This window comes from Stegostoma tigrinum, chromosome 31 (genome assembly GCF_030684315.1).
Source record: "Stegostoma tigrinum isolate sSteTig4 chromosome 31, sSteTig4.hap1, whole genome shotgun sequence".
Lineage (NCBI taxonomy): Eukaryota > Metazoa > Chordata > Chondrichthyes > Orectolobiformes > Stegostomatidae > Stegostoma > Stegostoma tigrinum.
In genome coordinates, this window is record NC_081384.1 from 14,369,004 (window position 1) to 14,385,180 (window position 16,177).

General features: G+C 39.7%; 1 protein-coding gene across 3 annotated transcripts in view; it reads right to left on the minus strand.

Moving 5' to 3' along the window:
* Positions 1-16,177, minus strand: part of stat5a (signal transducer and activator of transcription 5a) — a 115,958-nt gene that overhangs the window by 30,670 nt on the left and 69,111 nt on the right. For all 3 annotated transcript variants that reach the window (XM_048560275.1, XM_048560274.1, XM_048560276.1), the window contains 4 exons: positions 7,945-8,052; positions 5,864-6,001; positions 2,395-2,551; positions 643-732 (listed from right to left, as the gene is read on the minus strand). In XM_048560275.1, coding sequence (XP_048416232.1) covers positions 643-732; positions 2,395-2,551; positions 5,864-5,991 — 375 coding nt within the window. In that variant the 5' untranslated portion in view covers positions 5,992-6,001; positions 7,945-8,052. The remainder of the gene's footprint in view (positions 1-642; positions 733-2,394; positions 2,552-5,863; positions 6,002-7,944; positions 8,053-16,177) is intronic.

Genomic DNA, 16,177 nt, shown 5'->3' on the forward strand with positions numbered 1-16,177 from the left:
CCAGCAGTCGCTTAAATGTCACTAATGACTCCGCTTCCACGACTACCACTGGCAAACTATTCCATGCGCTCACAACTCTCTGGGTGAAGACACATCTCAATTGCTAAAGCTTCCTGTTTGAATGCATGAAAAGTTCAAATTCACAAAACTTCCAACCCTGGCGAATCTCAAACTCCTCATTTTCTGGGCAGGATGAACTTGATTATGTTCATGAAGTGCGTATCTGATCATGACAGTTCAATTATTTCTGCACCCTTCTTTACTCTAACAACATTACTGCGGTCACCCTCCTGAGAATTACCATTCGTTGTTTCTTAATTCCAAGTATAACATTCTACTCTTCATTCCTTGAAATCAGGCCTGTCCTAAATTCTCATTCATTTAAAAGGACCTAGGCACTTGACATTTTCAGTCTTCCATTCGTGATATAATTTCCTTGCTTTAAAGCCAATCTTGGGATCAGTTAATCACTACTTTCCCAAAGACTTACCTTCCCAATTGCTTGCCTGAATAGTCATAAGTTTGCACCCTGGTTTCTCAATTTAAAAATGCTTGTCTCCTGGTTCTTCCACAAGTGAATAAACAGGGAGTGAAATAGCACAGCTCAGAATAGAAATTTCTTTTCTTTAATCTGTTACTTACATTTGTAGCTTCTCTAATCAGCCTCTGCTCATGGTACAAAATGTGTTTGATTGATCTAACCAGTTCTAGTGGACAACGGTCATAAGTATTCTGGAAATAAGAATGAAAACCATCAAACTATGCAACAAGTTGAACTTATTTCCAAGAGTTGAAATCTACGCAGATTACTGTTCATTCACCTTAAAAACACTGCTTGTAACATTCTAGGTAGTTCAAAACTAAAGCATGTTCTTATTTTTCATGTCACCTCGAAGAAAAAGTTTAATTGCCCTATGATTTCACACCTTGACCTGAAATGCGGCAGATCGTTGAACTATGGGAAGCAACATACTCTAACAACCTTACAATCATAACAGGCTTCTTTTCATTAAGAAGTTAATCAAGAGAATGAAGAGTGGCTGATTATTCTCCTTCTATTTCAAGTCTACTGAAGCAATCTAAATGTCGGTCAACTGGGGCCAAGAAATCCAACACAGATCAAAAATCAAAATTGAGTCTTCTGGCTTATATGGCTTGAAAGCAGTATTCAGTGGCAATGTTGATTTTATTTTAACACAGAGATCCATCAGTACATTGGGATATTTGAGGTTGAAACAGAGCTGATTAAGTGAAGGATTAGTAAAGGTAGGGGGCACAGTGGCAGCCAAGGACATGTACCTTGGCTATGGTTGGAATAAGGGCTGGGCTTTTGTGTAAAATTGGAGATGCAAGTGTACCATACGTTTTGGATATGTGGCACTTTCTAAGTATGCAATTTGTCAAATATTTTGAAAGAGGCAAATTAGTCTTCTGTATGCCTCAGAATTATGATCAAACTATCAAAGCAGAATCGTCTGAACTGAGTGACCATAACAAACACAATTGTATTCCACCACTTCCTGTATTTCAATGCTATTTTTGTCATAATATCTTGGTCTGACTTAGTCTCTTTCTTAAACCTATCCCTGTGGGTCTTCCAGCCCCTTCAAGCTGCAGAGATTGAGGCCCAAGCGCAAGCAGGAAGCTGAGAGGGATGGATTTCATGCACAGGGGAAAATGGAAGTCAGCCAAGTAGCTCTGGCTGGGACCAAGCAGGGGAGCTGAGAAACAAGCCTGGTTTGGCTTCATTTCTATCTTGGGACCAGTTAAAGCAATCCAATGCAAGACAAATTGATACAGGTTCTGCTCAGCTGCTTGCCCTGAGTGAGCATATACCTGAAGTATAAACTATTCAGAGACTTGATATGTTGGGTCAAACTAATTGTTGTAGATAGCAAGAAAAAGTATTGGAGAAGTCAAATTAGCAAGCCAGCTCATAATTATTTTGTAACGTCTCGTGTGCAACAGGTAAATTATTTTTTATTTTTAGGTATGTGGTTAAGTTGGGAAACGAACCCAATCTTGACCAAAATTTTGCGGTTCTTTTCCACACAGATTTTATGGAGGAAACAGTAAATTAGGGAGAAGGCTATTATGAAAAATAACTGAATGACCATAAAAGCTGCAAATAACCAAAGTCAAACTGTACAGGAAGAAAACAGGAATGTGCTTGATAAACAACAGATGCATTAAGTTGGAGGGCAAAATTCTCTAATATACTTTTATTAATGAATGGAACACACAAAAAAACCTAATAATTTAGTATAAAACTGAAAACATTTTTGTCATACACCTGCATGTGATATAAAAAGCAAAGTACGTTTCTCAATTCATTAGAATCTGGACTCCAAACTTCGACCAAGGCTTTCTAAAATATAGAATATTTGAACCTACCTTTAACTGAGTGGCATAATTCCCTAATTTCAGCTTTAATACAAAAACATCTTCACCCATTAGATGATCAGCTTTCTTCTGCAACTCCTGTATCAAGGTCTCAAGCAATCGTTGTGCTCGAAATTCCTCCTGTGGATTCTCAACATCAATTGAATCCCTAAAAATAGAAATAAGTACAGAAAAAGCTCAGACAAAATTATATGACACTTAAAATTACCACATTAAAAAAACAACTAATCATAGAAAGATCCAAATATGGGTATTTATCCCGAAGATTATACAAAAAGGTTTCATTTGTTTGGACCAGCTTTGGGAATACACTGAAACAAAAATATATTTTTCCATCAGCTAATGCTATTTGGAAATTCTTTAAATGCAAGGTCCCAGTAATATTAGCCAAGGCTTTTTTTAAAATTCATTTATCATATGCGGACATTGCTGATGAGACCAGCATTTATTGCCCATTCATAAGTGCCCTTTGCCGGAGTGCTTTGCTAGGCCATTTCAGAGGGCAAATTTGAGTCAACCACATCCTTGTGGGTCAGCGGTCGCAGGTAGGCTAGAACAGACAAGAATGGTAGATTTCCTTCCCTAGAGGACATTAGTAAACCATCCAATTGTGGCCATCATTAGGCCAGCTTTTACTAATTCTAGAATTTTTAGAAATTAAATCTGAATTTCATCATCTGCCACACAGTGATCTCAGCAACTCATATGAAAACACCAAAACTTGCAGACTACTCAGGTTTGTGTTTGCACTATCAATAGCTACACACTACCAGAAATTACCTGTTGAGTGGTCTGTCCCAGAGTCAGTGAATGAAATTGATATTTAGATCTTTAGTTCCGCCTTTCCACTAAATCATGGCAGCATTTTGGAGGATCAAATTTAGGCATGAATTATACTGTAAATGGCAGAACCTGTTTCTATGCTAATATTCCTAAGAATCTTTGTGTGCAGGTCCACAGCTCCCTAAAAGTGGCAACACAGGTAGCCAAGGTGATTAAGGCATATAGCATGCTTGCCTTCAATCAGCCAGGGGACAGAGTGTAAGAGTTGGAAAACCATGTTGCAGCTATACAAGACCCTTAAAAACCGAAAGAAATGTGGATGCTGTAAATCAGGAAGAAAAACAAAGTTGCTGGAAAAGCTCAGCAGGTCTGGCAGCATCCACGGAGGAGAAAACAGAGTTAATGTTTTGGGTCCGGTGACCTTCTGATCTTCTGTTTTCTCCTCCACGGATGCTGCCAGATCTGCTGAGCTCTTCCAGCAACTTTGTTTTTCTTCCTGTATATAAAACACTTTTTGGGCTATATTTGGAGTATTTCACCGCAGTTTCGGTCACTACACTACCAAAAGGACGTGGAAGCTTTAGAGACAGTGCAAAGATGGATCCAGAATGTTGCCTAGTCTCAAGGGTATTAGCTGTCAGGAAAGGCTAAAAAGACAGATTGTTTTCACTGGAAAAGCAGCAGCTGAGTGGAGGCCTGATAGAGGTCTGCAATATTATGAGGCATAGATAGGGTGGATAGTGAGAGGCTTGTTCCCAGAGTTGGAGTTTCAATTACTAGGGGCACTGGTTCAAGGTGAGAGGGGGCAAGTTGAAGGGAGATGTGTGAGGATTGATTTTCACGCAGAGTGTTGTAGGAACCTGGAATGCACTGCCTCAAGGTGGTGGTGGAAGCAGGCACGTTGGCAATATTTAAGCAGCATCTGAATAGTGACATGAATAGGGAGGGAATAGAGGGGTAGATCAAATAAAGGCAGAAGACTTGTTTCTTTTCAGTTTACTTAGAGCATGACGATCAGCCCAGAATTGAAGGGTCGAAGCACCTGTACTGTACTTCTCTTTTGTTCTTTGATCTGCACTTCATTCTCAATTATCTATTTTTATCTTCTTGGTGAACTTGAACAACAAAATTAAATTTCTGAGTCTTGGAAAATTTTAATGACTCAAACCACGCCTCTTGGAGGAAGATGGCTGCAAACCTTTTCTGTAAAACAAAAAAGGTGACTTCCTGGTTTGTGCAACTGGTCCAAATTTAATTTTATATTTAAGTAAATATACAATTGCTTCTACACAAGACTAACTTGAAACTATATGCCCAAATAAGTTAAATCATTAATAACACCAAAAAGAGAGATGGATTTTCAATTCAAAAGTGATGAATTTAGAAGGCTATGGAGATAGGGTGAGCTGGATGGCTCTTTTGGGAGCCAGTACAAACATGCTGGGTTGAACAGCCTTTGTACTGTAAAATTCTAATGAACCAAAGATCAGTTGCATGCACAATATCATTACAGAAATATGTACATTAAAGTGCTTTACAGTCATTTTGTTTGGCTTGAACATTTTGAAGTGAGAGAGTCCTTGCATCAAGAAACTGATCACATTTTTATTCAAATATAGTATTAATTTAAAGTCTTTGAGAAGATTTGTAGCTCAGCTTGTGGAAAAGGCTGTAGACTTGCTCACTGAGCCAGTGTGTTTGATTGCAAAGATTTCATCGCCCTGCTAGGTAACATTGTCAGTGCGCCTCTGGTGAAGTGTTGGTGTTCTGTCCCACTTGTTATTTATATGGCTCAGTTTTCTGGAGTGGTTGGCATCACATGTAGTTCTGGTTTTCAGTGGTTTGTATATTGGGTCAGGTCCAAAGCGTTTCTTGTTGGAGTTCCGGTTGGAAGGCCAGGCATCCAGGAATTCCCTGGCAGGTCTGTTTACTTGTGCTATTATTAATGTGTTGTCCCAGTCAAACTAGTGTTCTGTTCTGTCTTGTGTATTGAGACCAGTGAGAATTGGTCATGTCTCTTGGTGGCTAGTTGGTGTTTGTGAATCCTTACTGCCAGAAACATTACGCAGACCAAAACAAGAAGAAAACTGACAATAAAGGACACCTGAACACCAACGAGCCACCAAGACACACAACCCATTCTCACTGGTCTCAATGCAGATGGACAAAGGAGGGCATGGGTTCGACTGGGACAACACATCCATGATAGCTCAAGCCAAATAGAGACCTGCCAGGGAATTCCTGGAGGCCTGGCATTCCAACTGGAACTCCATCAAACACATTGGACTGGACACAACGTACAAACCACTGAAAAACAGAACCACAAGTGATGCCAACCACTCCAGCAAACCAAGCATACAAGTAACAAGTGGGACAGAACACCAGCACTTCACTGGAAATGCACTGACAATGTTACCTAGCAGGATGATGAAATGTTCGCAATCAAACACATCACAGCTCAGCAAGTCTACAACCTCACAGTAACAGTTTCATCTTAAAAAAGGAACAGAGAAGTAAAACAGTACTGGGCCTCCTAAGAGTGCTTCCAGCTGTAGTTAAATTTGAAGAGACGGTCAAAAGCATAAGGTGACAACATAACTACGTGTTCTTTACTGATGAGACATCAATACTATTTGGAAAATGTTACTTGAACACAGGTTATCTAAACGCTACATACCATGCCTGGCTTTCAATCCACTGTGACAAGTAATGCCTAACTTCAATTGGGAAATGCTGACCATATAAGGACTGCATCTGACGCAGAGCTTCGCCCTGGAGCTGCTGGGCCTGAATCCATACTGACATGGTCTGAGATCTGGAAGACAAATCAAATAAGCCACAATGATCAACAAAATCATGAGTGAAAAGAAATGAAGGCCCATTTGCAAAATGTACTCAAAAGATAGCTTTCTGCAGCAGCCTTTCAGTAAATGCTGATTTAGACCATTCCCTCACAGTATGTACATAAGTAAATTGTTTTAACTGGAACAGGGGAGTTAAGCTATTGCTCCAAACTTTCAGTCAACTTCTTGACCTGCAACAGACAGCTGTCTGTGGTAAATAAAGTTTGGTTTTAGGAGTTGATATACAAGATAAATTTTAATTCCTGGATAAAATAAAGCTCTTTTCAACCAATACATACATACCAAACACATTGTTCATAAATTTAATTTACTCATACATAAGTTATGAATTTACACAAGGCTTTAAGCACCCATGTCCTGATTATATCTTTAGTGACCAATCTGGAAGAAGATAAATTCCTTAACTGTAAAAACCAAACAAACTTACCAAGTAGAAAGAAGGAAACGTTACAAGATCTATTTATGACTATATCAGTAGAAGACTTGAGCTGATACTAGCTGATGCTAGTTCACTTTACAATATTTAAAATCCACATCACAGTGACCATCACTAAGCAGAGGCACTTATTTTATTGCTTCAGGCATAAAATGACCATATTTCCAAGGAAATTATTAAACATGTTGGTAAAGTAATACTGTTTATACTTGTGCCTCACCATGTTCTAATTTGAGAGTCTGCGGCCTCTGCTGTTGTACTTTGAAGTAGAGAGGGCATTTAAATCGATGGGAGGATGGTGAGTGAGCCTTCCTGCCTCCACCCCGACTAACTCAGTGGCAGGAAAGCCCAGTCAACCTTTTCCAAAAGGAGGAAATACAGAGCCAAGACTGAACCACAACTAACACTATGAATAGCTAGTTTTCAGTGCGTTTCAAGCGCATAATAAATACCATTCAAATCATAAGAAAAATAGCGTATAATTCAGCAACACCATCCAGCCTCATGACATTTACCATTGAAAAAGACAACTACACAAGGGGAGGCAGTGGTCTAGTATTATCATCGCTGGACTGTTCATCCAGAGACCCAGGTAATGTTCTGGGGATATGGAGTTGAATCCTGCCACAGACAGCGGAATTTCAATCTAATGATGACTGGGAACCCATTGCTGATTGTCAGGAAGAACCCATCTGGTTCACTAATGTCTTTTAGGGAAGGAAACTGCCATCTTTGCATGGTCTAGCTTACATGTGACTCCAGACCCACTGCAATGTGGTTGACCCTGCACTGCCCTCTGGGCAATTAGGGATGGGCAATCAATGCTGGTCTAGCCAGCAACACCTTCATCCAGTGAACAAATAAAAAAAAGTTTATATCCCTGTTGTCATTCTCTATTTAAATTGAGGGGATTAATGAGAGAATGACAGTGGAATGCAGAGGTCTCCAGAATTGACAGTTAGAATTCTAACCCATCTGGTGATCAAACAAACATTGAACAGGTTAAGTCTGTTGCTGCACATATGCATTATACATTCTATGTAAGGCAAGTATTATTTCTTCTCAGTCATTTACTACTGGTTGTACTGTGCCTTTAGCAGTAGTGAGCAAAAGCCATCTTCAAAGGCTTTTACTGCTTCCAGCATTACATTCAAATATAACTGATTTAAGTATCGGCAGGGAGCTGGAAGCAGATCTTCCCAAGGTCAGAACATTAGGCACATGGACATCAAAAAATATTTTGCAATTATTTGCCCTTTACTGTTAGCAAGATCAAAGTATTTGATTTAAAATCACATTTTCTGTGGAACTGAATATCTTGACTGAATATTAAAGAGTAATTTTTCCTAATTTATTTCAGAACCAGACTTGAGTCTTCATTACACTTTGTATTAAAATACATGACATTTGTCTTTGGTCACAGAAATACAACGTTCCGACTGGAACCAAAACACTTACCTAAGTCCTAGTTTTATCTCAGCAGGCAGCGAACTCTTCTTTTACCACCAAACGCTGCTACATTGGACCACAACGTCAATCAGTGTTGCTTCCTGATTATATAGTGTTCTATATACATATAAAAAAGAAAAGGCTTAGATTTACATAGCACATCTCAAAACATTCCACAACTAATTGAGGTTTCAGACAGTGGTCACTTTCAAATCGAGAAATGCAGCAGACAATTTACACTCAAACTCTCCACAAATATTTTGAGTTGTTGGCATATTCTTCCAAGCGTTGTTGGAATTAATGGTCCTTGCTACTTTTTGTTGCACACAGCCTATGCATTTAAGTGACTCGAACATTTTTTTTTGCACAGCTGCACAAATTACAAGGGCCAACTCGTGTTCAGCCAGTGCAGAAACTCTGGCTCTCTTCTTCTGCACAATGAAGTACTTCCTTGCTTGATCTATCTTTGTCTCCATTCCTCTCTCACCATTTCTGTTCCCTCTCTGTTGTCACCCCCATCTCAATGGGTGATTGTACACTGGGTCCAGTTCCTCTGATTCAACCTTGGACACGAGCAGTGTGTACCAGACCACTGACCACCTCTTGTGCCTGGTGCATCTCAGAAGAAATTCACCTACTTCTTCAGGTGGCAAATGTGTCAAGGGTGGGATATCCACAGAGACCATCTTAGACTCCCAAGTTTCTTCAATGCTAGATGGAGGGGCAGAATTCATGGGTTTCAACAGCCTTTCCAGCTGTTTTGAGGGGCTGGGTATGTTTTGCTCCTGCCCCGTCTGACAGTTTGCAGCTTTCATGCAATCACGTTTGTTCAGCACCACTTCACCAACCCGAACTTTGCACATTGTGGAGGCCGACCTCACATCAACCTTGCGTCTCACCAATGCAGGGCCATTTCCATGTTTAGGCATCAAACTTCGTCCCCTGAAGTAAACTGTCTCTGTCTCTCTCACTTACACAAGTTGTGTCCCTAGCATTAGTGCTCCTGATGCCACTTGGACTGCTCTTTCCAGACGATCGGACGATGGATGGTTTGGAGCTGTCCTTCTACGTTGAATGCCATCTGGCTTTAGGAAATACAGTAATTACCTGCTGGAAACTGACGGCCTGTAGTCTGTGAACAACACTTCCAGGAGCCCATGTATTGCAAAAGATGCTCGCAGCTTTGCTACCATCATCCTTGTATTTGACAAATGAATTCTTTGCACATCTCATACCTCTAAACGGGCGTCCACATTGAGCCCTTCAAAAGGGCCAGCATTGATGATGGTGTGACAGAGTCCAGGGTTTACCGGGTCACTTCCACAAATGGAGGAGCTGCTGGTGGTAATTTTTGTCTTTGTTGACACTCTAGGCACTACCCCACCAACACAGCAATGTCTGCATCCAATCCTAGCCACCAGCTGTAACTTCTCACCAACATTTTTATTTTGGACACGCTGGATGACCCTGGTGTTCAGCCAGGATGTGGCAGTAATCTTTTGGGAGAATTACTCTTGCTCCCCATAATAAAATGTCATCCTCTATGGTGATCTGGTCTTGCCTGGTACAGAGAGGTTTCAATTCTGACTGACATCACCAATTGTTTCAGTTTTGCCAGGACTGGATCTTTCTGCACCCACAGTCTGATATTGTCAGTCGTTACTGGAAGGGCGTCCAAAAAAATTTAAAACCAGAATGGACTCTTGCAACAGTAGCACTAATGAATGGTGTATCTGCCAGCAGGAGCAGGATCAAGACATTCACGTTTGCTACTTGACCTCTTGGATGGTGTTCCAACTAGCAACCATACGCACTTTAACATTACAACCCAATGCTGAAATTTGGTTTTGCCCTCTAAGTAGACCTAGCAGGGATTTGAGGTCTGTTACTATTACAAATTTACATCCATAACAGTATTAAGTAACAAAAGAACAAAACAGCTGAAAGAGCAGGCTCTTCAGCACCTCCTTTCATAGTAAAAACTGTCTTCACTTGCAGGATCTGTATCTCTCGATTCCCTTCTAATTCACATATTTGTCCAGGTGTTTCTTGAATACTGCTTTTGGGTCTACTTCCACCACCTTGTCTCGTAGTGTGCTCCAGGCACTCGCCACGCTGAAAAACTTGCCTCGCACATCTCCATTAAACTGCAATCGCTCCCCCCACCCACACCTTGAATGTGGTCCCCCTAGTAATCGACTCCTCTACCCTGAGAAAAAGCCTCAAAGACTTTGCACCCTATCCATACCATTCACAATCTTATAAACTTCTTTCGGGTCACCCATAACCTCCTACGTTTCAATGAAGACAAACCCAGTCTATCTAACCTTTCTTCATAGCTAAATCCTCCAAGCAGGGCAGGATCCTGGTAAACCTTTCCGTACCCTTTCGAAAGCATCCACGTCATTCTAGTAGTGTGGTGGCCAGAGCTGCACACAATATTCCAAATGTGGCCTAACAGAATTTCTATAAACTGCAGCATAACTTGTCTATCCTTAGATGCAATTTCCCTTTCAATTAATGCACCCTTGACATAAGCCACTATTTTGTACTACCTTATTTACCTGCACTGCCACCTTTGGTAATCTGTGGACCGGCACACCAATACTCCTAAGGGTTCGGCCATTCACTGTATAATTTCCAACTGTACTTAACCTAACAAAATGCATCACCACACATTTATTCAAATTAAACCCCAGCCATTTTTCTGCCCATGCCCCGAACCGATCGATATTCAGCTGTATAATCTGACAATCTCCCTGCTGTCCACAAGTCCATCAATCTTTGTATCATCTACCAACTTACAAATTAGACCAGCTACGTTTTCCTCCAAATCATTTATGCAGACCACGAACAGCAGTGGTCCCAGCACTGATCCCTGTGGAACACCACCAGTCACAATCCTCTATTCCGAAAAGCATCTTTCCACTGCTACCCTCTGACTCATAAGACTAAGCCAGTTCTGTATCCAACTTGCCAGGTGACTCCTGATACCACGTGACTTCACCTTTTGTACCAGTCTACCATGAGGGACCTTGTCAAAGGCTTTAGTGAAGTCCATGTAGACATCAACCACTTTTCCTCAATCATCTTCATCACCTTCTCAAAAAACTCAATCAAGTCAGTGAAGCAAGAGCTCCCTTGAACAAAGCCATACTGTTTATTGTTAACGTTGCTTCTAAACACATAGATCTTGTCCATGAGAATCTTTTCCAATAGTTTGCTGGCCACCGACACGAGGCTCACAGACTTGTAATTTCAATGCTCCAGAAATTTGTTGTCTTGCTTCTTTCAATATTCTGGGATAGATCCCATCAGGACCCAGGGACTTATCTACCTTAATACTTAAGGCACACAATACAACTTCCTTTTCAATAGCAACTTGGCTTAGAAATTCAACACTCCCTTAACCAAAATCATTTACCATCAATTCCCTCTCTTTGGTGAATACCAACAAAGTATCTGTTTAGAACCTCATCTACATCTTCTGGCTCCACACAGATTCCCTTCCTTGTTCCTTGAGTGGGCCAATCACCCTCTTGCTTTTTATAAATGTATAAAAAGCCTTGGGATTCTCCTTAATCCATTTGCTAATGACTTTTCACGAAACATTTAGCCCTTCCAATTCCTTGTTAAAGGTTTTTCCTACTTTCCTTATATACATCAAGAGCTTAGTCAGTTCCCATCCTTTCAAACCTTACATATTGGTGGAACTTTCTCAAACAAAAGAGGACATCCAAAACTTTCTTCTCTGGTGGGGTGTATCTGTGCGCTGCATCAGTCAAAGCTCTGGAAGGAACACTACACCAATACTCCTGGGAAGACATAAAATGGCAGCACCAAATCTCACTTGGTATCATCATGTGCTAACACCTTAGATGATAATAGCTACTTCCTGACTTCCCTGAAGGCTACACCTTGGCTACAAGATCATTTCCAAGGCTGACACTTTTTCATTAACAGATGTAAAGGTGCCAAGATCAAGGCAACATTACATATGAATTTCCCCTAATAATTCATGACATGGAAAGACCCAAGCTCCAGTACAGACATGGAAGTCTGGGTACCTTTGATCGCCTCACTTCCTTCCAATGGGTATAACCTGATCTTGTCAACTCCACAAGTACATCACTTTGCGTGCCTGGAGCACGTGTTTTTCCTCTTCTAAGGCAAACGCCCAACTGGGAGAAACATTTAAGCGATATGTCCAAGTTCTCCAAATGCTCTTTTTTGGTGTTCCTGGTTATTAGCATATCATCCAAATAAATGCCAACCTGGGGCAAACCTTATAAAATGTTCTCCATTGTCTGCTGAAAAATGGCACAGACTGATGATACCCCAAGTGGCACTCATACATCATTGCAAACTCTTATGGGTATTAATTGCAGCAGACTCCTGGGAATCCTCAACTAACTGCAATTACATGTATGCATGGCCCATGTCCAGCTTCATGAAGGACAGCTTGCAGGATGGAGCTGGTGGCTATGCAAGGGGATTGGGTATTTATCCAACTGTGGGAAGCAGTTGAGGGCATCACTGGCCAGGCAGCATTTATTGACCAATCCTAATTGCCCGGAGGGCAGTTGAGTGTCAACCACACTGCTGTGGGTCTGGAGTCACAAGTAGGCTAGACCAGGTAAGGACAGATTTCCTTCCCTAAAGGACATCTGTGGAGCAGATGAGTTTTTCCAACAATCAAGAATGGATTCATGGTCATCAGATTCTTGGGTCCGGATTTTTTAAAAAAATTCAAATTCCACCGTCTGTTGTGGCAGGGTTCGAACCTGCAGCCCCAGAACATTAATCTGGATTGGCAATCCAGCAATAACACCACCAGGCCATTGCCTCCCCAACCCATAATTAGTTTCCTGGATTGGACCAATACAAAGTATTTGACTCATTATGACAATAACAACCAAAATACATTTAACAGGTCACAAATTGAATTTTTGCATTCATTCAATTAAATAAATTTCCAAATATATTTAGAGTTAGGATCACAATTCACTACATATAGACTCTTAGACCAAGTAAATTAACAATATTTCAACATACATTTCAAAACAACATTATTTGCAAATAACTGAATATTTTATATCATAAACTGAAAGTAAAACATTTCTAGTTAGCCAATGTCAAGTACTGCGCATACAATTCACAAATATATGCAAGTCAATGCAATGACTTCACTGCTTTCACAAAGATTTTCTTCTGTCAATTTATGGTAGCTAGTAGGACTCAGAAGGATTGTAACAATTTGGGAAAACAAAAGTCTAAGATGCAAATTGTGATTTTTAAAAAAACTTACAGTACTAAATTAATATTTTAAATAGCTATCTTGAATTTTAGAGGTGAAAGGCACAATATCTTAATTAACAATACTTAATTAACAGTAAGCAAATTACTCAGTTTACTCAAAATGACAAGTCAGAACTACATGAGGTAAATGCATGAACTTATGCAAGAGACAGACTTAAACGACTGAAATCTTCAGAATAATGCATCACAGAATAGCCAAAGATAGTACTTCCTTACCAGATGTCATCCAGCCTACACAAACCAGATGAAAAAGAATTCATACTGCTAACTTCCTCCACATAATGTAATTTTGACTCAGTCTCACGCACAAAGTAACTCTTCCAGTAACACAGCACTTCAGTACATGCAACCAGCAGAATTTATAACAGAAACTCCCATAAGTATGTCATCTCTCTACTGGTGACAGACTTTAAAGTACAATATTTACTATACCGTTTTGTCACATAATTCAGTAAAAACATTAATATTAAAATTAAATATATGAAGACATACAAGATTAAATTCATATTAGATTCCTGCCTTTGAAGGCAAGTGTGAAAGTGGCCACATAGTTAATCTAAAGTATTGTGGAAGTACCGAGTAGAAAAAATAAAAAAGATTGTAGAAAATGGGATTGCAGCTAATACTTTCATTTGAACTCATCACTTCAAGTAAAATAAGCTTAGGTGCTTGAGTTTTCACAGTGTAACGGAGTAAAACTAAAGAATTCTCTGCTTTGGGAAACCAAACTTTGAAGGACAACTAATATCCTTCATTAGCCTTGTCTTAGAAAATGTATGTAAAAATACACTACTTCACTTTTGTCATTTACTTGTTCCAAAATACTTAAGGTGAGAAATATCAGAGATCACTAAAGTTGAATTCAATATACTCTCCATATTACTTCAAGTAAGGACACTTCTTTGAAATGTGAAGATAACCAAATTTCTCTATGACTACTGTTTACCACTTTCAGAGAGTTTAATATACTGATGTCAATTAATTGCAATACTGTTCCATTTTATAGCTTGTTGCGCATGACATTAAATTCCATACAATGGTTTATAATTCAAGTATTTGGCACTGATTACTGAGTCAAGCTGCCTGATACAATATGACAACAACTTAGTTAAGTGCCATGCTACAACAGTGTTTTTGCTTGTCAGCTATACCAGAGTGAAAATATGGGGTCGTCTATAGCAAATGTCCAATGATTAGTCTTTGTAATCTTTTTGACCGGCAGCTCTGTAACCTAACAGGCGTGCCTGCACCGAGTGTACCAGACTTAGATAATCTGGCTCTCTGTCAATGTTCCATTTAGTGTGTGTGGAACTAGTTAAGGATGAAATTATCTCCAATACACTTCAGCAACACATTTATTACTTCTATTATACTGCAAATAGTGAAGCACAATTCAGAGTTTTCAGAAAACTAGGTCAGTTTGAATAAATTAATACATCTATATAAAACTAATCCTGCATCTGAAAATCACTTGACAACACTGAAGCAGTCAGTATGAAGTGGGTCATTTCTTCAATCCTATTCTCACTATTGTTCAACTTGACTATTGGATTACTTGGAGAGATGGGGCCTCAGATTCAGTAGTACTAATTGATCCAATTACAACAGCTAACAAAAATGCAAACATTTACGTATTACTTGCATGTGATTCCATGGGATCTTTAGCACCTTTCAGAAGATGTGGCTCCTTTTCCCAACTGAAAGGTTGATTAGTAAACAGTGTATGAGCAATTCAGCAGAGACACTGCAGTTAAATCTAGATGCATAAACGTCACTTGATAGCAATCTGATAAGAACTTTCAGTCAATTCTCATTTCCATAATACAGCAGCAATAAGACAGTCCCTGTTCAATACAACCACATCAACACAAGCAATGGATTTTAACATGGAATCTTCCAATTCTGCATGGATCAGGTGTTCTGTTGAGACAGTGAACGAGCATGTAACTCTCCTCCAATTAGCTATATGCGAGGTCTTTTTGCGTGGTATGCATTTGATCTACACATTTTTACTCATGGCAAGCCTTACAAGTTTTCCTTTAACATCAATATTTCAAATATAAACATTTAGTCAACATTTACAGTCCCCACATTTGCATGGCTCCAGCCATGCAAGTGAATATACTAATACAATTCTCAACCCTGCATCAATCTACATTGTTTCACTTTAACATCCAGTGATTAAATTTGACTTGTTTCCTCAGTGGTGGTGCTGCATATAAACAGTGTAGAATGTTGCAGTCTGCATGTCCAAAAGGATGAGAGTTGCAGTTCAATTCTGTGTCAAAAAGAACCTTGTACCGAACCAATTGCTCGAAGGAGGCAGAGAAACAGGAGTCAGGCTGCAATAATGTTTTACAATAAATTTTTAATTTTAAAACAACGGCATCACCAAAATTTCACTGCAAACCAGCAAACTTCTGGTGACCTTTAAACAGACTCTGTACTGGTGCTGAACAGTCTGACAACTGTTCAGCGTACCTATCATTATTGGCAGGGATCTCCCTTACAAATAAATAATTATATTTAGTGCTGTGTCACCTGTGACCTTCTCAGGAGTTTAAAATTTAATGCTGTACTGGCATGACATCACAGGTGTAACTGCACATCGTAAGGGTAAGACATGTTATTTGGAAATATGAACGAAAAAACTTGGATTATTAGGGATTTTTTTAAAAAACAGCTACGAGAAAAGTGGGCCAGTGTTGTTTTCTTTTGCTGAAACTGAATTTGATAGTTTTGAGACACATGTTGACATCAGCTTTCTTTGGAAAAAAGACTGACCAGTATTAGCTACTGACCTGGTTCTAAAATGGTAGTGTTTCAGAGACTGCGAGGAGAGATCAGTTGGAAGTCAGACTTACCAAAAGCCTGCCAGTAAGTGAAATTTCTCTCTACCCCTGATTTCTGAGTTAAAATGGGA